Raw genomic sequence first — 25,303 nt, forward strand, 5'->3', positions numbered from 1 at the left:
AGCAACACTGCCCTGTCCTAAAAGTGGGGCAGAGGGCTCAGAGCCTGGCATCTGCACACGCCTCTCATCCCCGCCCCAGCCACCCAGGCCCCTCCCACCCACCCCATCTTGTCATTTCACTGCTGAGGCTCAGACAAGGGAAGGCGTATGCTCAGGTCACCCACTTAGGGGCAGATTGGGACTTGAACCCAGGTCTTGACTCCCCAGGCACTGCCTGCTCCCCAACAGCTTCTGCTCTGCTCTTCTCCTCTGGAGGTGTGAGGAGGAGCAGAGAGTTCACTCCGTACCAAGGAAAGGTCAACACATCCCCCTGCCCCTCACCCAGGGGACCCCACCCCCTATGGACCTTTCAGGACCTACAGCCAATCCCAACACAGCACCCACGGGAGGAAAGCATTCCTGTAAAGTCTCTTTCACTCCTCCTCCTAACATCAAAAAAAAAAGTCTTGGTTTGGTGCTAATACATTTCTAACTCTCACTAATCTCACATAAGAGAGGACAGGCGGTCAGTAGGCAGCAGTACTTCACTAGAATTTAATCCCCTGTTTTGTTTTCACTGGATCTATTGTTATGGTTGCCCTCTATTTATGGCATGTGATACTGATTCCCCATTTATACAAGTGATGTTCCCTTTGCATATAACCCTGAGTAAAACAGTGAGTAGACAGAAGCTGTCTTTTAGAAAATGCTTAATGGTCTTAATTTGTAGGTATCTCTTTAACAGTGAAACGTGTAAAATTTCATGGCTTGCAAAATGCTTTTACATACAGTTAGTTAAGTCAGGTAAACATTTTCTTAATTAAACACACACTTTCCACCATCTATACAGAGCTCAGTTAAAGTATGCCTTGTCTATGATTTAAGCTATAATTCTTGTTTTATGAGTTTTGGAGGAGCTTTGATACTGACATACATGTTTTTTGAGAGTTAAAAATCATGTCTGGATTAAGAGGTAGGTAAACAACTCTGCACAGCTCCCATCTCTCAGTAGTTATGTTCCTGAGCCCCACAGATCCCAACGTAAAATTCCTCTGTATTCAATACTTCAATTAATTTTAAATGGCAACCTGCTGCGAAGGAAATAGAACCAAGTGGCCAAGGGAGGGGCACGGACAGCATAAGGGAGGTACAGAGAGCAAAGTCACAGTGGGGATAGCAGAGTTTGACGGTGGTGAGGCCTCCCCTGCTCCCCCGGCACCCCCAGCCATACCTTCACATCCTCCACCTTCATGCGTGTGCCCTCCTTGCCCACGAAGATATCGTCAATGTCCACCAGGATGTAGCGGTCCAGAGGCAATGAGAGGCGCTTGCCCGTGAGGAAGGCCACGGCATCAACGAAGACGAGTTTGTGCAGCCAGAAGTTGAGGTTGTTGCCAAAGAGGACACGCTGGATGCCGTCGTGGAGGCCCAGGTCCTGGACCACCGTGGCGTGCAGCGCGGCGTGCAGCCCGGCATCCGCGCCCAGGTGCGGGATGGACTCAGACGAGCGCGTCTTGGCCAGCAGCACTGGCTCATAAGTGGAGTGGTTCGACTGGAATACGGTCCAGTCCTCGCCAGGCAGCACGCCCTTCTCCACCTCGCTGGGCCGGGTCACGTAGAGCAGCGGGGACTTGGGGTTGATGCTGCAGTCCTTCAGGCCCAGGTTCGAGTGCAGGAACAGGGGGAAACCTTTGAGCTGCGCGCTCAGCAGGCTGTTCTCATTGGCCTGCAGCAGGGAGGGGAGGGGGGAGAAGGCATCAGATCCAGAGCCCCCCGGGACCATGGAATCTCAGGTGTGATACTGAGATGGGCAGAGAACAGTAATGTCAGCAGCGCCCACTCTCATTCCCGGAGGCCTCATCACACTCCTGAGCCTGTGTGAACGTAGCACGCCCCACTCTGCCCATCTCAGTACTACACCAGCTAACACACAGGACGGCTTCCCAAAGCCAGAAACCGGGCTCGTGTACTTCAATGTGAAGCGGCCCCGTAATCCTCCCAGCAGCCCCACGATGGAGGCATCTCCGTTATACAGACAAGGAGACCAGGCCCGGAAAGGCTAGGTAACCTGTCCAAAATCGCACACGGGAAAGCGCATGGATTCTGCCACCAGTCTGCCTGACCTTGAGCAAGTTATGTAACCTCCCCACGACTCAGTTTCCTCTGCTATAAAACATGGCCAAGAATGGCAGCAAGTCCCTCACGGCTGGTGTTGGAGGGTGAGCACTAAGCCTGGCAAAGTGATCAGAACAGGGCCGGCGGCATCACCATCGCTCCTTCAGTCCTCACATCAGCCTCTGTCACCCCACTTCACGGCCAAGGACACCGAGGCTCTGAGTGCGGTGCCATCCTGGGTCACACAGTGGTCAAGACGAGCCACACCGCACAGCCAGATGGCTGACCCCAGAGTCCACCTGCCTGACCACCAGACTCCCTGCCTGAGCTTTCCAACTTTTGCCACACTGTCTCTTCTTCAGGAGAAAGCCTGGGCGAATGCCCATGGAGAAGAGATCAGAGAGCAGGAGACTGCTGCAGGTGCAGGAGCAGACACCCCAGGGTGCTCCCAAGCCCTAGACACCCCCAGCGCTGCCAAGGCCACGCCCACAGGAGTCCAGCTCCCTTGCCTCTCTCCCCTCCCAGGGTCCGCCACTGCCAGCTCCCTGGGGACCTTCAGACAGTACCCACAGCACCCCCCTTCCTCTTCCCTAGACTCACAGCCCCTGACCCTTGTCCTTCACCCTCCCAGTCACCTTCCTCTGGTTGTAGTACAATCTTTCTTTGTCCCTGTGCCAGCTCCTTTGAATCTTCTTGGCCTGACAAACTCCTGCTCATCCTTCAAAACCCAATGCATCTGCCCTCTTCTGCCCCTGGGACCACATTATAGCCTCGGCGGCAGCACTTCTCACCTCAGCAGAGGCACTATCTGTTCAGAGTCTCCCTGCTAGTCTGTGCCCTCTCAAGGGCAGGGACGATGTCATTTCCACCCTGGATCCCTGGTGCCAGCACAGGCTTCACACCCAGTGGGAGAAAAGGCATACTTGATGAGTAAGTGAATTTTTAAAAAGAAGGAACAGACAGATCCCAAATACCTGGCACATGACAGCTGTTCATTACATGTTTCATTTGTTTATCCCACAATTATTCACTATTCCAGGCACTGTGTTAAGTAACAGGCATGTGGTGAGAAAAACAGACACTGCTCCTGCCCTTATGAACTATAAAGGCAAGCAGAGAAGAGAGAAATCAAAATAGCAGGAATGTACATAAAACTTTAATGTGGCACAACTACACAGAAGAGGTTCAGAGCTCTAGAAGAGTAGGTAACTGAGCATAGTCAGCTAGCTCAAGAGAGGCTTCTCTAGGAAACGGACTTCTGAACTAAGATTTAAAGAATGAGTAAGTGTCAACTAGGGCAGAGGTGGGAGCCAAGTTCAAAGAACAGCAAGTGCAAAGGTCCTGAGATTGGAGAAAGCACGGCACAGTCAAGGAACACGGAAAGGCCAGCAGAGTGATCAAGAGGGAGAAGAGGCAGAAAGGTCAGCTGGGGCCAGACCTGCAGGACCCTGGAGGCTGGAAGTGGCACTGGGAAGCCAACAGAGACTCCATCAAAGGGATCTGAACAGAGGGATGACAGGTTCCAATTTGCATTTTAAAAAGGTCCATCTGGCCACTGTGTGAAGAATGACTGGGGTGGGACAAAGCAAGAGTGGACAAAGGGCGCCAAATGAGGCTGGAGAGGGAGGCAGGGTGGCGCACTGGGCCGCCCTGGAGAGCTGGCCATGTGAGCGCTGTGCAAGGACACTTGCTGAGGGCTGAGCCTTGTGCCCAGGGCACCTTTTAGTAATAACCTCCATGCAAAGTGCTTTTCTGTAATTCCCGTGAAGGCTCTGGAGGGCCCTGGCCTCACAAACTGAGGTAAGGGGCCTGTGTTCCACTCTCCACACACCAGGAATACCTGCCAACTCCCCACCCTTGTGTTGAGAGTCCCAAATTGAGAGGCCCCTCCCCCAGCCCCAGGGTCCCCAGGACTATTAAGCCAGCACCAGGGACAAAGGCAGTGGGGGCCAGCGACATCTCAGGCCCTGTCCATCACCTGCTGTGGCTGGGGAGGCCACAGTGGACCATAGGCACTGGGGGATCCCATTTCAAAGCCCCGATCCTGGACTGACTGCCAGGAGCTGGCAGCTCAGGCAGCTGGCCAGCTGGGACACGGCGAGGAAGGGAGAAAGCCAAGTCACTGACTGTCCACCCCAGCCCGCAGTGAAAGCAACTGTCTGGGAAGGGAATGGAAAGTAAGCATAAGCATGGCAGAGACTGACCTCCCAATGTGGGCCTCTCCCTAAGGGAGGGGAATCCCTCCTGTTCTTCAGCACTGGGGACCCACACAGGAGACACCACGTCTTCCAGTGGGGTCATCAGGCAGAGGAAGGAAGAGCCCTGACCCGGGAGTGAGGAGGCCTAGTACAGACTGAGAGTAACTGGTTGCATGACCTTGGGAACCTCAGGGTGCTACTTCCCAAGGCGCTACTTCCCAGGGCCTCAGGTCTTACAGCCATTGGTTAGTTTACTCCTACAAGTGGGTTAGAAGAGCTGAGCAGGGTGGCTGAATCTTGGCTCAGACTTGCAAACTGTGTCAGTCTAGACAGCCATGTTGCTTTTGCAGCCTCAATTCCTCACCTGAAAACAAAGTACTCACTTCACAGGACCTATGAGAATTATATATGATAAGGCACTAGAGCATTCAGGTATGACCTAAATCAAAGCCCTTCTGATTATTCAGTGGAGCTGATGAATAGATTCAAGGGATTAGATCTGGTAGACAGAATGCCTGAAGAACTATGGACAGAGGTTTGCAACACTGTATAGGAGGTGGTGACCAAAACCATTCCTAAGAAAAAGAAATGCAAGAAGGCGAAGTGGTTGTCTGAGGAGGCCTTGCAAATAGCTGAGAAAAGAAGAGAAGAGAAAGGCAAAGAAGAAAGGGAAAGATATACTCAACTGCATGCAAAGTTCCAGAGAATAGCAAAGAGAGACAAGAAAGCCTTCGTAAGTGAACAATGCAAAGAAATAGAGGAAAACAACAAAAAGACTAGAGAGCTCAAGAAAATTGGAGATACCAAGGGAACATTTCATGCAAAGATGGGCACAATAAACGACAAAAACTGCAAGGACCTAACAGAAGCAGAAGAGATTAAGAAGAGGTGGCAAGCATACACAGAGGAACTGTACAAAAAGGGTCTTAATGACCCAAATAACCACGATAGTATGATCACTTACCTAGAGCCAGATATCCTGGACTGTGAAGTCAGGTGGGTCTTAGGAAATCTCGCTATGAACAAAGCTAGTGGAGGTGACGGAATTCCAGCTGAGCTATCTCAAATCCTAAAAGATGATACTGTTAAAGTGCTGCACTCAATATGCCAGCAAATTTGGAAAACTCAACAGTGGCCACAAGACTGGAAAAGGTCAGTTTTCATTCCAATCCCAAAGAAGGGCAATGCCAAAGAATGTTCAAATTACCACACAACTGCACATTTCACATGCTAGCAAGATTATGCTCAAAATTCTTCAAGCTAGACTTCAGCAGTGTGTGAACCAAGAATTTTCAGGTGTTCAAGCTGGATCCAAAAAAGACAGAGGAACCAGAGATCAAATTGCCAACATCCGTTGGATCTTAGAAAAAGCAAGGGAATAAAAAAAAAATCGACTTCTGTTTTATTGACTATGCTAAAGCCTTTGACTGTGTGGATCACAACAAACTGTGGAAAATTCTTAAAAAGCTGGGAATACCAGACCACCTTTCCTGCCTCCTGAGAAACCTGTAGGCAGGACAAGAATCAAGAGAAACGAACATGGAACAATGGACTGGCTCAAAACTGGGAAAGGAGTACGTCAAGATTGTATACTGTCACCCTGCTTATTTCACTTGTATGCAGAGTACATCCTGTGAAAAGCCAGCCTAGATGACTCAAAAGCTGGAATCAAGATTGCCAGGAGAAATATCAACAACCTCAGATATGCAAATGATACCAGTTTAACGGCAGAAAGCGAAGAGGAAGTAAAGAGCCTCTTGATGAAGGTGAACGAGGAAAGTTAAACAGCTGGCTTAAAACTCAGCATTCAAAAAACGAAGATCATGGCATCCATCCCATCTTCATGGTAAATAGATAGGGAAAAAGTGGAAACGGTGACAGACTTTATTTTCTTGGGCTCCAAAATCACTGGGGATGGGGACAGCAGCCACAAAATTAAAAGATGCTTGCTCCTTGTTATAAGGCTATGATAAACCTAGACATGGTATTCAAATGCACAGACATTACTCTGCCAACAAAGGTCCTTCTAGTCAAAGCTATGGTTTTTCCAGTAGTCATGTATGGATGTGAGTGTTGGATCATAAAGAAAGCTGAGCACCGAAGAATTCATGCTTTTAAACTGTGGTGCTGGAGAAGACTCTTGAGAGTCCCTTGGACAGCAAGAAAATCAAACCAGTCAATGTTAAAGGTAATCAACCCTGAATATTCACTGGAAGGACTGACGCTTAGATTGAAGCTCCAACACTTTGGCCACCTGATGGGAAGAGCTGACTCTTTGGAAAAGACTCTGATGCTGGGAAAGATTGAGGGCAGGAGGAGAAGGGGGTGACAGAGGATGAGATGATTGAATGGCGTCACCGATTCAATGGACAGGAGTTTGAGCAATCTCTGCGAGATGGTGAATGACAGGGAAGCCTGGCATGCTGCGTGCTACAGTCCTTAGAGTCACAAAGAGTTGAACATGACTGAGCAACTGAACAACAAGGCCTGCAAGGCAATGAGCTGAGGGTGTGGCACAGAGTAAGTGTGCAAACAGGGCTTCCCAGGTGGCACTAGTGGTAAAGACTCCAGTTGCCAATGCAGGAGACAAAAGAGACGGGGGTTTGGTCCCTGGGTCTGGAAGGTCCGGGTTGAGCACATCCTGGCAGAGGCCTGACAAGGGCCACTAATGCTTTCTGTGCACACTTGTGTGTGTGTTAAGTTACCTCAATTGTGTCTGACTCTTTGCGACCCCATGGACTGTAGCCCGCCAGGCTCCTCTGTCCATGGGGATTCTCCAGGTAAGAATACTGGAGTGGGTTGCCACGTGCTCCTCCTGGAGTCCCAACCCCCGACCTGCAGCACATGTTTCTTGCAGAAGAGCAGAAACATGCAGCCTGACCACCAGATGGCTCCTGTTAGAATGGAAAGTCACTGGCCCCTGATGAAAACCAAGGAGGGGTCTTGTCTTACACAGTAGGGTGGAAAGAGCACGGAGACCTGGCATGACCACCAAGGAGGACCCACAGGAGACGCAGCACACCCCTGCCCCTCCCTGGGCCAGTGTTCACCTTCTGTATAGCAAGGAACCAGGGACTGAGGGCATCTGTTGTACCCACTGCACCCAATGACCAGAGTCCACTGACTGGTCCCCAGAAACCAGGGGAACTCTGTGTACTGGGTGTGGCCTCTGGTGCAAATCCTACTAAATACGTGGTTTTCAATGCTCCTGGACTCATCCCAGTGTTGGGAATAAGTCTCTGGAACCAGACCACCTAGGTTCAAATCCTACACCTATGCTCATTAGAGGTGTGAGTGTAGGCACATTGCTTTGCTCCTCCTTGCCTCAGTTTCCTTCTCTCTCAAATCAAGATGACCCCCACCTGGTTTGGAGGATGGTTTATGAGTGTCAAATGTGTTAGTTCACATAAAGCGCATAGGATGTGTGTGGCTGTGCATGAGCACTCAATAACTGTCAGCCACTGGGACATTTCTCAGGCCTGGGGCTCTGAATCAAGCATAATGAAGTCCACGGCAGGAAAGGGAACAGAGTCCAGGAGCAAAGGGAAAGCAGAAAATGAAGCTGTCTGACGCGATGCCATTGCCCAGCCAGAAACCAGGCCAGCATTTCCCAGATGCTGAGATGTGAAATAAAGGGTTTTGTCATCAAGCCAGCTGGGGAACAAAGATCACCAGGTTGCTCCACTGCAGGACTTCTAAGAGCCTTCAATTTCTTGGTCCACAAAACCTTTTCTAGTGGCAGAGCATCCTGCTCCATTAGTGCATGAAAGAACACGCTGTGAGACATCCTCATCTAGACCACAGTCCCCCCAGTACGGAGCACAGCGCCAGGGCGTGGCTGGGCCATCAACACCTGGGGACGAACAAGTAGCCATCGGTGCACACGGGCTACTTCTGACCCATCTCCTGCTCCTCTCTCCACTCACGCCACACAAGGGCTGACCTTGGGACCTGTGTGTTTACTGTCTCCTCTGCTTGGAAGGCCCTTTGCACAGAGCCATGGGCTCCTCTCATGCCCTTCCATTCAGTTAATCAAAGACAATGTCTCTGGCCATTCTATCAAAACCAGCACCACTGCCCACACCCATCATCCACATGCCCTTTCCTGCTTCTTTTTTTTGTACTTATCACCACCTGCCACATGGTATGTTTATTTGCTCACTGTCTAGTCACCCACCCCACCCACTGCCCGGAAATGTCAGCAGCACAACCGCAGGGACTTTGCACAGTTCGTCACCACTGTGTCCCCAGTGCCCACCAAGGGACATAAACATGGTAGGCACTCCGTAAATATTTGCTGAATGCAGGAACAAACACCCCTGAGTACCCAGCTACAGTTCCAGTCACCCACTGTGCAGGTCAGAGTTCTCCGGCCAGAGCCTCTGGGTCCCCTATCCAGCTGTCCCCAACCTCCTCCCCAAGGACAGCTTCTCCATAACAATTTCAGCAAGGACCGTGGTCCCAGTGGTTGCTCCGGGTGCCCCACCAAGCCCAGAGCAGCTCACCTGTCCTCTGGGATTTCTTTCCCCTCCTTCTTCCAATGCTAAGTGGCTCTGGTTCAGGGGTGCATGAACTCCATCTACCCCTCCACAGCCAAGAGGAAAGGGTGCAGGACTCAGAGCCCCAACCATCTAAGTCTGGGCTCAGAGCCTGGCTCTCCTACTTACAGGCTGCACAGCCTCCTGTAACCTAACTTGACCTTCCTGAACCTTGGTTTGCCCATCTACAAAATAGGGACATACCCCCAACCTTGGGAGAACTGCCGTGACAGGTTCTGAATGACCCAGCAGAACACATGCTCTCCTCCCTTGCGCCCATCCCTAGGGCTGCCCTTGAGAACAGGCCTGCAGTGTGCAAGGCCTGTGCATGGCAGGCAATGCCCCTGTTGTGTGCTTCTAATAAAGCTAATACTTAAAAGGCACCTACTAGGCATAAGGCACCATGTGCCCCAAGCGCCTTACCTACACTCACCCGCTCACCCTTCACGACCAACAAGCTGGGAGGAGGTGCTGTCATTACACCCATTGTACAGGTGGGAAAGTCAGGAACTCAGCCACGAGTGTGGGATGAGAACCGAGCTCGGCTGGAGCTCCTCACTGCTCAGACCTGCTCCCCGCATACCTTAAAGAAGCCGATGATGCCCACGCCATAGGCCACGCAGTACTTGTCCAGCAGCTCCCGGTTCCAGGCATCCAGGTTGACGTACTTGAGGATGTTCTCATAGATGATGAGGGCGAAGCGGCCACGGCCCTTGTCGGTGAGTGTCGGCATGTCGCCCTTGCCCGGTGCAATCTCCGTGCGGTACTTGAAGCGGCTGGACTCCAGGATGGCCACCACCTCCTGGCCCAGCTGCGAGTAGAGGCTCTCCACGAACACCAGCACCAGTGGGTCCGTGCGGGAAGGGGTGGCCGCCTGGATAGGCTTGAGCGGCAGCAGGCGACTGGGGGCCACGGGAGGAGGGTCCCCACAGTCAGGCTCAGGGGCATCCGCCGAGGGCTCCAGGCCCCGCTTCCAGCCATAAAGGTAGTAGGCTGAGACAAAAACGCTGAACAGGCAGAAGGCGAACAGCAGGAAAAGGACAGCCTGCGGGGACACGTGCCGACACAACCTACGGAGGCGCGCCAGGGCGGGCATCCTGGCCCCCGAGACCTTGGCCAGCAGGGCCCTGGCCTGCCCGGGCCACCCCAAGGCCCCACGCAGGAGGAGATACCCGAGTTGTCCACCGGCCGAGAGAGTCACAGAGACTCAGCAAGTGTGGCCCGCAGCGGGCAGGGGAGAGGAGGATCCGGGCCCTGGCCCTTCCTCCCAGCCAGGGGCGCAGTCCACGGCTGGTTGCGCTCCTTCCTTCCTCTGCACCCCGTTATGTCACCATGGCAAACCCCCACGTGGTCCTGTGCACAGCAGAAGTGCCCCAGGGCGTCAGGGCCTCCTGGGGGGGCTGGGCAGCGGGCAGAAGGATGCTGGGCAGGCCTGGGGGGGCCGCATGCCACTCGCTCAGTGGGGCCCCCAGGGCCAAGGCTGTGGAGAGAGAAGGAGAGTCAGAAGGTGGAAAGCCAGAGTGTGGGCTCTGGGGCTCTACCGACTGTGGACCCACAGGACCTGATCTAGGCGGGCCCGAGTTCAACTACTGCCACTCGTCCTGGGTGCATGCTTTGGGGCAAGCTTCTTCATCTCTCTGAGCCTCACTTTCTCCATGTGTTAACAACAGTACCTGCCTCACTGGAGGCTGAGAGGTTTCATCCCATAATGTATACATCATACTGAGCAGTTACCTGCGTATGGTATCTACAGTGATAGATACTGTTTATCATGATTACCAGAGTCCAAGACTGCTCTGGTAAGACCAAGAAGACTCCAGAAGCAAAGTGGGACAATAAACATTCGCAAGGCCTGGCAGCTAGAGGTGGAATTCTAAATCACGACCCAACACCGCGTTCCCCCACTCCCTTACCCGCGTGCTTCCCACCCATTTCTCTCTCGGAATGTGCCCAGCAGCGCCATCTGACAGATTAAAGCCTAAGGCTCAGACTAGGATTCAGACCTAGGCTGTGAGGCATCAGCGGCTTGGCTGTGCTAGAAGGCCCTCTCAATCATCGGTGATCTCGCGTGTGACATCACCAGGCCTACTGCATCAGGTTGGGGCCGAGGGATAACTGATGAAACCTATTGGAGGAGCATGGCGTAAGCCACACGTAAGAAATGGCAGCTGTCGCTATCTGCCCCAAACACAACAGGCATCTCTCATCCTCAGGGCACAAGCCCACAGCAGCACACACCAGCCCAGCACAGCAGGCGACCAAACCCCCCTGCCTTGAGGATCCCAAGCTCGCCCAACATCCCCACCCAAACAGCACCCTGACCACGGCCCTCTACGTGGTTTCCCTTAAACGTGAGTGGAGGCAGCTGCTGAAAGCTGGCAGGAGAGCTCCCCTGCAGGATGGGAAATGGGGACAAGGACAGGAGGTGTGAGGGACTGGGCTGGTGCAGCCAGGAGGGGAATGTGAGTTTCAGACCCAGAGGCGGGGATGAAGATCCTCAAAATCGCTCCCAGCCCCCAGACTATACGGTCTGCTCAGCGTGGGTACAGTCTACCAGAGACCTACAGCTGTACTTCTAGGAACTCATCCTAGAGGTAGTAATTGCAGAAGTGTGCAAAGATTTCCCACAAGAAAACGAATCCCCGTGCTGTATAATAGCATAGAGTGTTGTTTATAATAGCAAATGCCCAACAATAGGGGACTGTCTTTAGCAATTATAATGCAAGCATGTGATGGAATCCCAGGCAGCCATTTACAATATGTTGAAGAAGGACATTTACTGACACAAAAATATAATTACCATATATATTATTAAAGTAGAAAACATTTTTATAAGACCATACGGTCTTACTTTTGTGAAAAATTTTATGCATAAGCCAGAAACTGGTACTAAATCCAAAAATCCAAACAAAAAACAGTAACAATTATCTCTGACTTTTCTTTTCCTTTGTTTCCTAGATTTCCTATAATAATCATTTGTTACTTTGTGAATATATGAAAGCAAATATTTTAAAGGATGTGCTCAGAAGCAAAGAGGCACGGGCATGAAATGAGGGCGTGTCTTGGACATTGGGTCCGCTCTCAGTCCTGCCTTAATGTGCTGTGTGGCCTCAGGCATGCTCTGCCCCGTTCTGGGCTTCTTGTCGGTCAGCAAGGGGCCTGGGCCAGATGATGTCTGGGGACTTTTCCACCTCTGATGTTCTACACTTCAGGCTCTTACACGATGTACTAGCACCACAGGGAACCCAAGGCAGCCAAGAAAACAGGCACCTAGGATGCAGGGAGAGTGACAGTGGGAGGAGGGAGGGTATCTGAGAGAACTGAGGGGCACTTAATCCCCCTGGAGGAGGAAGGGGGAAGATCAAGGAAGGCTTCCTGAAGGAAGTGGTACCTGAACTGGCCGGAAAGCCAAGCAAGGGTTGACCCAGGGTAGGAAGACAGAGGGACACATACACAGCTATCCCTCTAAAGATAAGGGAGCAGGCAGAGCTTTCCAGGGAGTCCCTGCAATTCCAGCTGGGAGCAGGGCAAGACAGGACTGGCTTCCTGGGTGGGGCCAAAAGAGCTGGGTTGACTGGTCCAGCTTATTTCCAGGGTGCACCCAAGTCCCGTTCCCCTTCGATAAGGGCAGCCCTCTGCCCTACAGCCACAGCGAGCCCCAACCCTTGGCCCAGGGCCAGGACAGGAGCACAGTGGGTGGGGAGGCACCTGCCTACTCAGGCCATCTAACCCCACCTCCCCTGCTGGCCTAGGTGATCTGGTCACTGGCCTTCAGCCTGCTGCATTAACAGCCTTTCAACATGTGTGCTAATGACTCACCAGCAGTCTCAGGCGTCTTGGGGTCACCGACCCTTGTGGGAATCAGACATTTTCCCATTAAAAAAAAAAATGCACGTGCTCGCTTCGGCAGCACATATACTGAAATTGGAACGATACAGAGAAGATTAGCATGGCCCCTGCGCAAGGATGACACGCAGGTTCGTGAAGCGTTCCATATTTTAAAAAAAAAGAAAAAAAAAAAAAAATGCACGTACGCTGTGAAATGTTGTAACAATTTCAGAGTCCAAACCCAATGCCTCCAACTCCCTAAAGCCCTAGGTCAATAGAGCCTAAGAGTTACATGGGCAGACTAGAGCTAGGCAGCTTCGTTCAAACCCAAGCCCTACCACCCAGTAATTGCATACTCTTGGGCAAGTTCTTCAAGTGCCCACAGTTTCCTAATCTGTAAAACCAGAAAACTTGACATACTTCCCAAAGTTGTGAAAATTAAATGAGTGGATACACAGGAAGTGTCATGCCTGGCACACAACCCTGAGGAAGGGCCAGCTGCTGTTCTCATGTACTCCTATTTAACGTACTCATAACGTGGGCAACACCTGAGCCCACAAAGCACTGTCAAGCTCCGGGCACTCTCTAAGTCTCTAACAGCCCTTGGAATCCCACATCCCCACTTTCAGAAGCCGTGCCTTGCTGGGGAACCGGATAGATGAGCAGAGGCCATATAGAAGCCAGAAGGCTAGAGAGAAGGCCATGCAAAGCTCAAGCCCAAGAGAGGGTAAAGGAAGAAAGAGTGACCAACTAGCCCTCGGCCCCAGAGAAAGCTGCGTATCCTGGCAAATCGCTGACCACCATCGAGCTGGCCACAGAGCCCTCCAGTACAGCCCTCACCGTAACCCCTCAAGGGTCTGGCACCAGCCATTCAAGGCCCTCCATACCTGCCTGGATTCCCGCACCCCTGTGGTTCAAGGGATGCCAAACAAAGGTTTCAAACCTCCGTGGAGCCACCCAGGCCTCAAGGACACCTAGGGGCTGAAGCCTCAACACTTCCCTCCCGCCCTGGGCCTGCCTGGGCCTTGCCGACATCACCAGCCATTTTCCTAAACTCCAGCCTCGCCCAACCAGTCACCAGTCTTGGTCATGCATCTAAGCCTTTGTTAATGAAGTTCCCATTGCTTGGAATGTCTTCCCCTACCCCTTGGGACACTTACTCATCCTTCAAGACCCCAGTTCCAATAGCATCATGTCTCTGAAGTCATCTCCACCCACCAACCCCTTTCCTGCCCCCACGTCCCATTCCTCCTCGGGTTCCTGCCCCATCCCTACTCTATAGCATAGAAGCTAAGAACCAGGACCCTCCAGCCAAAACAGGATGCAAAATTCTTTGACAGCATTTTTCTTTGAGACTAGCTATCAGCATCTTAAAATCAGGAGATTTCATATAAAAGTCAGAACTTCCAACTTCTTGGAGAAGGAAATGGCAACCCACTCCACTACTCTTGCCTGGAGAATCCCTTGGACAGAGGAGCCTGATGGGCTACAGTCCATGGGGTCGCAGAGTCGGACACGACTGAGCTATTGACACACACACACAATTGAGGAGATACTTGATGGCGAGAGGGTACACTTCATCTACTCTCCCATTTCCTGCAGGAAGCAGGATGGGGCAGGCAGCAGCTGGGAGGCAGGATGACTCGCCACCCACCCCCCCACCATCCCTTCTGGAAGTCTTGGGGCCTCAGTGCCTGCAACAGCTGGTCTCAGGCAAATAGAAGACTAAGTTGTTTACTAACAAAAAAAAAAAAAAAGAACTTCCAACTTCTTGAAAAAGAGCACATTTGAGGGAACTTCCTGGCAGTTCAGTGATTAAGACTCTGCACAGTTTCAATCCCTGGTTGATACAGTGTGGTTCGGCAAAAAAAAAAGTCCATTAAAAATAAACAACACGTTTTAGTGACACTAGGCCTGTGGAAATGGCAACCCACTCCAGTACTCTTGCCTGGGAAATCCCATGGACAGAGGAGCCTGACGGGCTACAGTCCATGGGGTCGCAAAGAGTTGGACACAACTGAATGGCTGAATACAGCACGGGGCATGCACACCCACTGGCTACCTTTGTAGCTTATACTTCAAGCTCCAGCTTCAGGTGGGTGAACACAGTCCCATAGCTGACCTCCCTCCATCATTTAGCTCTCTGATGGCCCAACAGGTAAAGAATCTACCTACAATGCAGGAGTCACAGGAGATGCAAGCTCAATCCCTGGGTCAGGAAGATCCCCTACAGAAGCAAATGGTAATCCACTCTAGTATTCTTGCCTGAAAATTCCATGGACAGAGAAGCCTGGTGGGCTACAGCCCATTGGGTCACAAAGAGAGCTCCTCTGGTGGCTCAGTGGTAAAGAATCCACCTGCCAGTGGAGGAGACACAGGTTCGATCCCTGATCTGGGAATATCCCACAGTCAGGGCAACTAAGCCTGTGGGCCACAACTGTTGAGCCTGTGCTCTAGAGCCAGGGAGCCACAACAATTGAGCCGACATGCCTCAATTACTGAAGCCTGCAAGCCCTAAAGCCCATACTCCACAACAAGATAAGCCACTACAATGAGAAGCCCTCATACCACAACTAGAGAGTAGCCCCTGATAACCACAACTAGAGAAAAATACACATAGCAACGAAGATCCAGCACAGCCAAAAATAAAATAATAAATAAAAAGTAAAAAGCAACAAAGGGTTGCAAAGAGTGGAACACAACTGAGCAATTAAGCACTTAAGTGCATGCACACACACACCAACCCCTGAGCACACCCGAGCATGGAGTCCAGGCGGAGCAGACTTGGAGTGTTTCTACACATGGCTCTGTACCCTGGAGCCTGCAGATGGGGGCAGGACCAGAACTTATGACCTGTGCCTGGCACTGTGCTAAGCACTTTTACATACTTTATCTCAGTTAATCCTTACAACTAATACTGTCATTCACCATTTACAGCTGCAGAAAATAAGGCTCAGAGATGTTAAGTCACTTAAACCATACAGCTAGTCAGTGGCAGAGATGAAATCTGAACCCAAACCCCATGAAATGGTAATGGCTCCAGAGCCTACAGGAGAATCTTGGCAGGGATTGGGGAGAGCATGAGGGGGCCTCAACTACCAAGCTCTCAACCAAGCCTCCACTGTGCTCTTTCAGCCCTAGGCCCAGCTTTCCCTGCCAAGGTGCTGGGGATAATGAATGAGATGCTCTGGTTGTCATGGAGATGCCATGGAAACGCTGCACTTTCGGGAAATACCACGGTAACTGTGGCCACTGCTCTGTTGAAAGTCACTCATGACCCCAACCCCCACTCCAAAATGCTCAGGTGCCCCCAGAATCCTCTCTAGGACCCAAAGAGAAAAAGAGGCAGCGGCTATAACGAACTTCTCAGAAACCATGCTGTCTAGAGAGGAGGACTGGGGAGGAGGTCGAGCTCCGCCCTGGATGGACAGGTGGGCTCTGGAGTGAGACCAAGCGCACCCAGCTCCCATGCACTTGCTGCCTACCATGTGCAACAGGCCTCCGGTAAAGAGCTGTATGCATCATGCTGTGTCATCCCAAACATCTGAGGGGCAGTGATACAGAAGCTGCTAGCATCCTTGTTAAAGGTCTTTGTGCAAATCTCTCCACCTCTCTGAGTCTCAGTTTCCCCAGCATAAAATAGGGTTTATACTACTCATCTATCTTGCAGGGCTATTGCCAAGCCTAAGAGAGATGATCTGTGTAAAACTGTTCAGTGCCTGGCACAGGGTGATACAGGCTAACAAGATGATTATTCACTTAATGGATTTGGAAACTGAGACTCAAGAAGGAGCTGGCCAAAGACCACATATCAAATTGATAGTGGATCCAGAAACAGGAAGAGAGGTCAGGTTTGGGCGCACACTGGAAGTCGGGAACAAGCAGATGATCCATACCTGTTTCCTCATTCTGTTCCTACCGAGCCCTGCCAGGTACCAGGCAGGGCACTGGGCACGGAAGGTGCAGGCCTTCGGGCTCCAAGGTCCTAGGTCTCTGGCATGCTGCTGCTGCGGGCTGAATGGAGGCCGGTACCCAGAGTCCCGCAAGCTCGCCCAGCCCAGACTTTACTTCCTGCCTGGGTCACTCCTGGCCATGCCCCCTACTTTCTTCACACTCACAGGCACCTGAATGGACAAGCAAACTTACATGGTGCTGAGATGTTCAAATGGGTCAATATAGGCCTCCGGGCCACAAGCACAAGGATGGGGTGGGGAGTTGAGAAGAAGTGTGGGGAGAGCCCCACAAACAGGCTCAGAAGTATGTGGATGGGCACTCAGCCTCAGGGAGGAGGAGCAGCGGCCGGCTGGGCACTGGGAGCCCTACATGCAATCCCAGGGCCGTTCCCCACAGCTGACTCGGCCCCTCCCAGCCTGTCACACCCCCAGCACAGTCACACCACACCCACTACCCAGCCACACCCCACAGCCACCCTGCTCCACCAGCTACCCAGCCCCAGTCTGCCCCACCCACCACATGTACAGCAAAGAAAATCCTTCACATTTGCTTCCCAGCTGTGCGGGAGTTTCTCTGGCACAATCACACCCTTGGGAGGCCGAGACCAGAAGCAAATCCCTTTCCTCTGCTGGAATCTGCCGCACGCCCCAGCCCCCACAGCCCCACAGCACCGCCTGGCTGGGGGCCAAAGGGCTGCCTATCAGTCACCCTGGAGTCCACGGCTGCCACCAAGGAACGGTCGGCAGTCTGGCTGAAGGGTCTCAGGATTGCAGAGTGTATGGTCCACCGTGTGGTGAGCACACAGGGACACCGAGGCCCAGAGAGATGAAAGGACCATCTAGGGTTGCACTACCAGGTCTGCCCCACCCCCACCTGCCTTGGCTCATTTTCTTATCCACAAAAAAAGCCTACACATCCTCCCTCCAAGGCCAGCCTCAGCTGAGTTGACTCCACCAGCTCTGAATTTCAGAAGTCCTGCCCTGTACCCCACCACGCAGGGCCAGATTGATGTGCCAGAGATGTCAGCTGCAATCGAGACTAGCACACTGGGCCCCAACTTCACCAAAAGCTTTCCAAGGCAGAAGTGATCACCCACCCATGGTAGGTACTTAAGAGTGAAGTGCCCCTGCCAATGACCTTTCCCTTTTTCAATCTGCTACAAGGAATTGCCAAGCTAAATGTATTAAAGCATGAACTCCCATATATCAGACATGATATGCCTGTACTACATGCTATTATTTACCCTTAACCACACCACCATGAACAACATTCCCTTCATTTAACAGATGAGGAAACCGAGGCCCAGAGCGGGTCTGGGGCTTGCTAACAAGTGGTAACTGGGACTCTCCCCAGCCCACCCATCCTTCAGCAGCACACGCCCTCCAAGTCCGAGGACAGCTGACACAGGCCAGCGCCTGCACACCCCATCCTCTGTTCCCTTCAAATGCTGCACTTTCTGTTTTTGTTTTCAAGCATCTTACGTGTGTTTTAACATCAAAAGCAGCCTCTCACGATCCTGCCTGCAAGCAGACCCACAAATCACACATCAATCAACAAGCAAACAAACCATAAAGCACTGGCTCACTCCCCAGCTCCCAACCTGGGATCTGTTCTGGGTTCCCCGGAGGGGAATGCCCAACAAAAATCTCAAGAACCGAGACCCCCTACTTGTTAAGAATTTGTCTTTCTTCCAGCAAGGCCTGAGTTGAGAGTGTACCTTTGCACCAGCTCTGAAAAAAGGGTTTACTGAGCAAACAAACAAGACAGTGGGGGTGGAAAAGTGGGGAATGAGAGGGGTCAGGACCAGATACCCTTTGGCCCCACTGAAGCTCTCAGGCAAACCAAGGTGGGCAGGACCCTCATAGAGCAAGCTCTTCATTAGCCCACAGAGCTCCTCAAAATAGGGCTCTCTCCACCCAACGCCCAAATCCATCTATGCAGTCAAATCCATTCCCAGCTATTTCTTTTAGGCTTGGATCACTGGCACTTGGCGGGGGGCGGGGGGGGGAACAGTAAGATATTTCTTTGCAAATATCCTAACCTCCCTCGCTGATGGCAGCCGGCACTGACTGAACTCCTGGTACCTTGCCAGCCAGACGCTGGCTTCCCCTGATTCATCACACCCAATCCTCACACCCTGAGAAGTGGTGTCACTGATACGTGCACTTCACAGAGGGGAAATCTATGCTCGGAGAGATGAAGCAACTGACTCAAGGTCACACAGCTGGGCAAGGGCAGAGCTAGGACTACCCCAAGCCAGCCCACTTGGAGCCCCAGCCTCTTTGCAGCTGCCCCGCACTCTACACCATTCCTAAACTAGGTCTGCAGCCCAGAACCTACCCAGGAACAGGCTCCCTGCAGGTAACCATCCCCAGCTGCCTCAATGCAGGCTGATCGGCATCCCTAGCAACAGGAAAGCCTTCCTTCATGGACAGATGAGGCACCACAGGCCCCCAGAGAGGCAGGACCTCAGCCTGAGGTTCCTGACCATCCCCTGCCCCATCCCAGACAGGCAGAGACCCCACAACATGAGACGGGAGGCTGCCTCCATGCAAAGGCCTCATGTTGAGGAAGGGGAGAGCTGGGTGGTGAGGGTCAGAAGCAGGAGATCTGAGTTAACAAGGCCAACTCAAAGGACCATGGGGACCAGCATGCCTCACAGGTCTGCTACACACCAGACACTATGGCAAGCACTGCCCAACCATGATCTCAGTTATTCGTCATTTTCTTTCAAGGAAGTACACACAAGTTTACCATTATTCATTCCTATCTACCAGTCCTGCACGGGAGCTGGGAAACACTGGCCAACCCCAGCCCCTGCCCCGCCCCTTGCCCATCCCAGGTTGCCATATGACCGCTGGACAGATCCTGAGAAACATGTGTACTCGAGATGGGGTGGGGGCCTCCAACTCCTGGAGGCGAAAGCAAACTCCACATGGGCCTGGAGTACCATCAGCATCCCAGTGTGTCCAATGGCTCCCTCTGGGCAATACCTTCCCTTCTTTGAGTCTGTTCCTCAACTGGACAACAAGGGGTATGGATTAGATCAGAAGTTTGTGACCTCTGGGTATTACAGCACCCTTTGAGAATCTCATGAAGGCTGTCAGCAGACTCTCCCTAGACGGATGCCACATTCCATACAAACTCACGGAGACTGTGAATGACCCCCTCCCCAAAAGTCAAGTTAAGAACATGGAGGGACTTCCCTGGTGGTCCAGTGGCTAAGACTCCGTGCTCCCAATGCTGGGGGCCCGGGTTCGAACCCTGGTCAGGGAACTAGATCCCACATGCCCCAACTAAGATCTGGCAGAGCCAGAACAAAGAATGAACACAGAAAGTCTGCAGCAGCCTTTTTGACTTTGACGAGCCATATCCTCACCATCTAGACAGGACTGACGCCATGAAGGTATAACATCGGAGCACCCTGAGACCTCACCAGCCCAGCTCCCCTGTGGCCTATGGTACATCTTTAACTCCCAGACCTGCTGGCCTCAGGTGGATTTGTGGACTTGCTGAGCTGTCAGGAGAAGCTCAGAGAGAAGCTGAGCCCTTCCTTTCCACCCCTCAGCCACAGTCTCCTTCTCCTCAGTCAGGAGTCTGCCAGGTAGGCCCTGGGCTATCTCCCTGGGGCAGTCCTGGTGGTGGAGATCCTTGAGGTACCTGCTTCTGGTCCTGCATGCAGACAGGTCCCCCAGGGCCAGGCTTGGGGGCCACTCCTGCACCCCTGGCCCCATCCTGCGTGAGTATGAACATGAACACACTGTGGGCACACACTCGTCAGACAGACCTGGGAGGACTAGATAAGAGGGAGGGAACACGGGGCCGTGGTCAGATGGGGCAGGGAGGCCGGGGAGAAAAATGACAGGACCCACCAGAGCTCCAGGCAGTAGCCGCTCAGCTCCGCTCTGCTCCATGTCGCCGTGTCCTCGTAACGGCTCCCTGCTCCTCACTTAACACAGCCGCGCCTAATCCCAGAGCCAGGACAAATGGCACTACTGTCAGCCCAGTCCCCTCCCTGGGAGGGAGGGAGGGGGTGGCCTGGGGGCACCCCGCGCCACCAACCACATTCCCGGAAGCCTCCAGGCCTCCCCCATACCGCGTCCCTTGCCAGAGGCCACCAATCCCTACCCACCTGAACCTCAGGAAGAGGATGTCTCGTCCGACTCTGTCCCATGCCCGGGGACCCCACAGCGGGCAGGGACCCCTCGCCCTCACCCCCGCCCTGAGAGAGGCAGCTTCCACGGAAGAGGAGAAAGCAGGTCCCTGACCCTATGCCGATGGCCCTCGTGTTCCTCTCAAGGGTGGCAGCCCAGAGTGGATGAGCCTTTGCTGTCAGCAAGGATAACTGGGCTCTGACTGCAGCTCTGCTTGACTTCCCGTGTGACCAAAGCAGGGCCCGTCCCCCAAACCAGATCTCAGTTTCCCCACTTGTCCTGAGACGAAGAGGAAGCAGGACTGATAGCCCCTACAGGGCCAGCAGGTGGTCAAAGTGCCTCGTTTTGGCCCCCACCCCAGCTGCCAGGCCCTTGTCACTTCCCCCACCAACTCCAAAAGAGGAGAAAGAAGGGTAACTGCCAGAGCACGGAGGTTCTAGAGCGGAAAAGGGCCTTAAGAAAGCCCAGAGAGGAGAGGCAATTGGGCCATGGTCACATAGGCAGCTGGACAAGGACCAGGCTAGCCTGGGTTTGCTCTTCAGCAGCAAAGATTTAAGAGTGTCCACCTGCAGACGTATCTGCCTTTTTTAGAGGATGCCAAGGAGAGAACAAGACAAACTGCTCAGTAGCAGAATTTCAGGCCCCAAGAGTAGCAGTTGGGCAGGGGGGCATTGATGGCATGTTTGAATGTACAGGGTCGGGGGATGGACACTGCTGACTGTCCAAGGCCACTCAGATCACACCACGAGGGTGGCCCAGGCTCCTGCCAGCCTGCAGTGATCCCAGAAACTCCTGCAGGGATCAGCAGCCTTGGCCACCTCGTGACAAGTCACCAGTGGCCCAGCGGTGGTGATGGGGAGACTGGTCTGAAGGCACGAAAGTCTGGGGGATGCTGAGAAGGCTCCAGGCCCCATGGCCAGAGTGGAGGGAAGCCAGGAGCTCTGGGGTCAACAAGGAGCAAAGGAAAGCCTGAGGCACTTGGAGCCCCAGAAGCCCCCTAATCTCCTGGAGGCCTGGTGGGTACCAGCCAGCCTGCTGATACCAGGAGGCTTCATCAGGGCCTGCATGAAAGCGCCCTCGTCCCTCCAGACTCGCTGGGGCTTGTCACCACGACAGGAGCCTGCTGCCAACATACCTCCCTCCAGGGTGAGGGCTCGGGTGCTCACACGGAGGCGCCGCTGGCAGGGGAAGGGACAGCAGGTGGGGGGAGGGGGCCTTGCTCTCTCTGGATCACAGCCAGCTAGAGAGCAGAGACAGAGTAAACAGCACCCGGCAGGTGACTACTTATCCAAGGCCCCTTTTAAAGAGGCCAGGGGGCCTGGGTGAGGCTCTACAAGGCACCCTGCAAGTGTCCGCACACCCCTACGGCTCGGGGACCGATTCCTGGGGTCGGGAGACTGATTCTTCTAATCCTCCACTGAGCCAGGATGAGGCATCCAGGCAGCAGGCACAAACACGAAGCAGACTCCCGCTCTCGGGGGCTGGCGGGCACCTGCCCGGCACCAGGAGTCTCACTGCGGCACCTGAGTGCTCCTCTCAGTCTGCCTCTATGTGCCTCCCAGCCTCCCACTAACCTGCCAGTGAGCCCAGCCAAGCGCTCCCTCCTTGCTGTGTTCACCAGTAAAATGGAACGGTGCCAGATGACTCCAAGGGCCAACCTAACTCCAAGCTGGGCAATTCTGCAGGGAGTGTAACCGACCTCCACGCTCAGCCCCAGAAATGGGCACAGTGGTATTCCCGCCATCCAGAAGCCCTTTAGGCACCATGCTCCGGGCAGAAAACATGGTGTAACGCCTCTATGTAACCGTGTGCTCTGCCCTTTCCTAAATGCTTGGCCTCTGCTTCATCAAGCCCTCATTTCACAAATGTGGAAAATGAGGCTCATGGGAGTAAAGCAAGCTTCCAGTTGGGAAGTGCTGAGCTGAGATTCGAACCAGGGCCTGGCTATAATCCTACATTCCACGAGATTCGCCACAGATAACCCAGAACTCACTACGGCTCGGAAGATGCCACCGGGTCTTTGCACCTCCCACGTTTTTGAGGGTGCAATGCTGAGGCTAATGCAAAAGGCGGGCTGCCAGAGGCAGCGGGAGCAGAGGCAGGCATGGGAAGCCTGTGTGGGTGCGGAGCATCTGCAGACTGACCAGCCTCCGGCCCGGCCAGCTGTCCACTGCTGTGGCCACAAAGTCCTCGTCACCACCAGCACACCACCGCCACCACTGTGCCATTTTTAAACCATCACACAGATGCAAAGCTTTTTCACAGATGCTGCTTTGGCATCACATGACAAGCTTCTAAAATCATGGCAGGGATTTCTTCCTTCTTTCTGCTATGAGGAAAGTGGGGTTCCTGGAGGAAGAGTGACTTCCCAAGAAGTACACAGTGAGGCAACGTTTGGTAGTGAACTTGGAGCCCACACCCTCTGCCTCAGGTCTGGAGCTTTGTCTACTCCTCCATGCCCTTGACTTTTCAGTTCAACCAGCACTGATGGGCCTATGTAACAAAGACCTTTTTTTTTTTTGACCATGCTGCATGGCTTCTGAGATCTCAGTTTCCTGATGAGGGACTGAACTTGGGCCACGGCAGTGAAAGCACTAACTCCTAACCACTAGACCAAGGAGCTCCCACTAATAACTGTTTCTGAGAGCTGTGCAGGTATTCAGTTCAGTTCAGTCACTCAGTCGTGTCCGACTATCCGTGACCCCGTGGACTGCAGCACACCAGGCCTCCCTGTCCATCACCAATTCCTGGAGTTTACTCAAACTCATGTCCATTGAGTCGGTGTTACACCCTCACTTCATGTTATTATCTCATTTAACCATCAAGACAGCTTCACAAACTAAGTACTGCCACTGTTCTCATTTCACAGACAGAGACACTGCGGTTCAGAAACATGGAGAATCTTCCTCAGTTCACCATTTTAGAAAGGGGCAGAGAGGAGATTAAACCGGAGGTCAGTCCAGTTCTGAGGCCTGCACTTGGAATCTCTGTGCTCACTCTGGGACCAGAGCGGAAAAGAGAGCAGACACACTCAAACAGCATGTGTGCCCGCAGGTTATGGTGAGATTAGGATAACAGGAAGTCAGACAAAGCTCTCGGAGAGCCCAGAAGATGCAGGCTGTTACAAATGTCCAGGCAGGAGGCCAGAAGTCTGAGCAAGGGACATGGGAACAGAGGGAGGTGACAGATGGGAGGCAAGCGGCCTTGTGAGACCTTGGTCAAGTGCCTTGCTTTCTCTGGATCTCAATTTACCCAGCTGTTAAGAAAAGTCCCTGGAATATCTCCAGAGCCCTCTCCACCTCGAAAAACTCTTGGACCCTGGGAAAACAAGCAATGCCTGGTGACAGCCTGGCTGCCAGCCACGGGGGCATCTGAAATGTCCTTGGCTGTCCTGGCACGATTCAAGTGCTGGGTAGCAGGCTTGCGAGAGCACAGGGCTCGGTCGGCATGCCTGGGCACCACTGAAGTGTGGGTCCTAAGGGCGACACATCCCGCCCATTGTCAACCCCTCCATGGCTCCACTGGAGCAAGCACCCAGGCTGGACCCGGACCAGGAACCAAGGTCACACCCAAGTGCCCAGTGGAATGTCACTCCAGGCTTGCCCTGCCCTGATCCTGTCCAGGCAACCTGAGGACACTCAACGTCGCCCACCCCTCAAAGCCCCACACTCACATTCCCTAAGGTCAGCCACTGGGATGTAGAGACAAGGGGTTCTGTAGGAGATCTTAGGGAAAATGACCATCTCCATTCCCACGGGACGTGTGTAAGGCAGAAGCTGCTCACAAGTCAAGTGAAGACCACCAGTTAAAGGAAGGGCGGGAAAGTCCACCGGGATGGCCCTCAGTTCTCACTCCTGCAGGTGGACGGGGTTCAGCCAAACCCACAGCTGCCTCCTCAGACCACATGTGTCCCAGTCTCCTACTCTACAGCCTGCCACGGCTCCCGCCACCTACAGGGCAAAACCCCTTAACCTGACCCACTGAACAGTCACTGCTACCAACAACCTCTGTTCACTGGGTGTGGTGTGTGCCAAAGCCTTGGCTATGTGCATTTTCTCGTTTAACCCTCACAGAAACTCTCTGATGCAGGATGCAGGTACCGTAGTTAGCCCATTTTCACAGATGAGAAAACGGAGGCTCAGAGAGGTTATGCCAGTGGCTCAGAGTCTCACAGCCAGGTGGCAGAACAAGGACTCGCATCCACACTGGACTCTAGGCCATGTTCTTACCCTCCGTGCATTTGGCCCCTTCAAGGGCCCCCTGCCACCCTCAGAGCCCTGGGCCCAGCTTAACACTTCCATATGCCGGAGGGGGAACCAAGGCACAGAGAGAAACCTCTGTTGGTAACCGAGCCAGGGAAAGGCCTGAGGCCTGCCCCCACGCCACCCACCCCAGGAAGAACCCCCACCCAAGGAAGCACACCAGGCAGAAAGGCCAGGACCACCGCCAAGACAATGAGTCCTCAGAATCTGCCTGTTTCCTCTGTCCAGAAGGAAGGGGGAGAAAGGAGCAGGTTTACAAAGAAAGAAAAAGAACA

General features: G+C 53.2%; 1 protein-coding gene and 2 non-coding genes across 6 annotated transcripts in view; 2 read left to right on the top strand and 1 right to left on the bottom strand.

Annotated features, from left to right (window-relative positions):
• The window catches only part of NDST1 (N-deacetylase and N-sulfotransferase 1), an 87,416-nt gene that overhangs the window by 47,218 nt on the left and 14,895 nt on the right, over positions 1–25,303 (bottom strand). For 3 of the 4 annotated variants that reach the window (XM_043464955.1, XM_043464956.1, XM_043464959.1), the window contains 2 exons: positions 9,414–10,310; positions 1,211–1,705 (listed from right to left, as the gene is read on the bottom strand). In XM_043464955.1, coding sequence (XP_043320890.1) covers positions 1,211–1,705; positions 9,414–9,926 — 1,008 coding nt within the window. In that variant the 5' untranslated portion in view covers positions 9,927–10,310. Of the gene's footprint in view, positions 1–1,210; positions 1,706–9,413; positions 10,311–16,554; positions 16,787–25,303 lie in introns of those variants that run through there. The other variant, XM_043464958.1, reaches the window with a different exon arrangement.
• LOC122441061 lies at positions 12,725–12,831 on the top strand. The gene has a single exon (XR_006269206.1). It is a non-coding gene; the product is annotated as a U6 spliceosomal RNA (small nuclear RNA).
• TRNAG-CCC lies at positions 19,816–19,888 on the top strand. Its single transcript has one exon. It is a non-coding gene; the product is annotated as a tRNA-Gly (tRNA).

This window comes from Cervus canadensis, chromosome 4, assembly GCF_019320065.1.
Source record: "Cervus canadensis isolate Bull #8, Minnesota chromosome 4, ASM1932006v1, whole genome shotgun sequence".
NCBI classification, from domain to species: domain Eukaryota; kingdom Metazoa; phylum Chordata; class Mammalia; order Artiodactyla; family Cervidae; genus Cervus; species Cervus canadensis.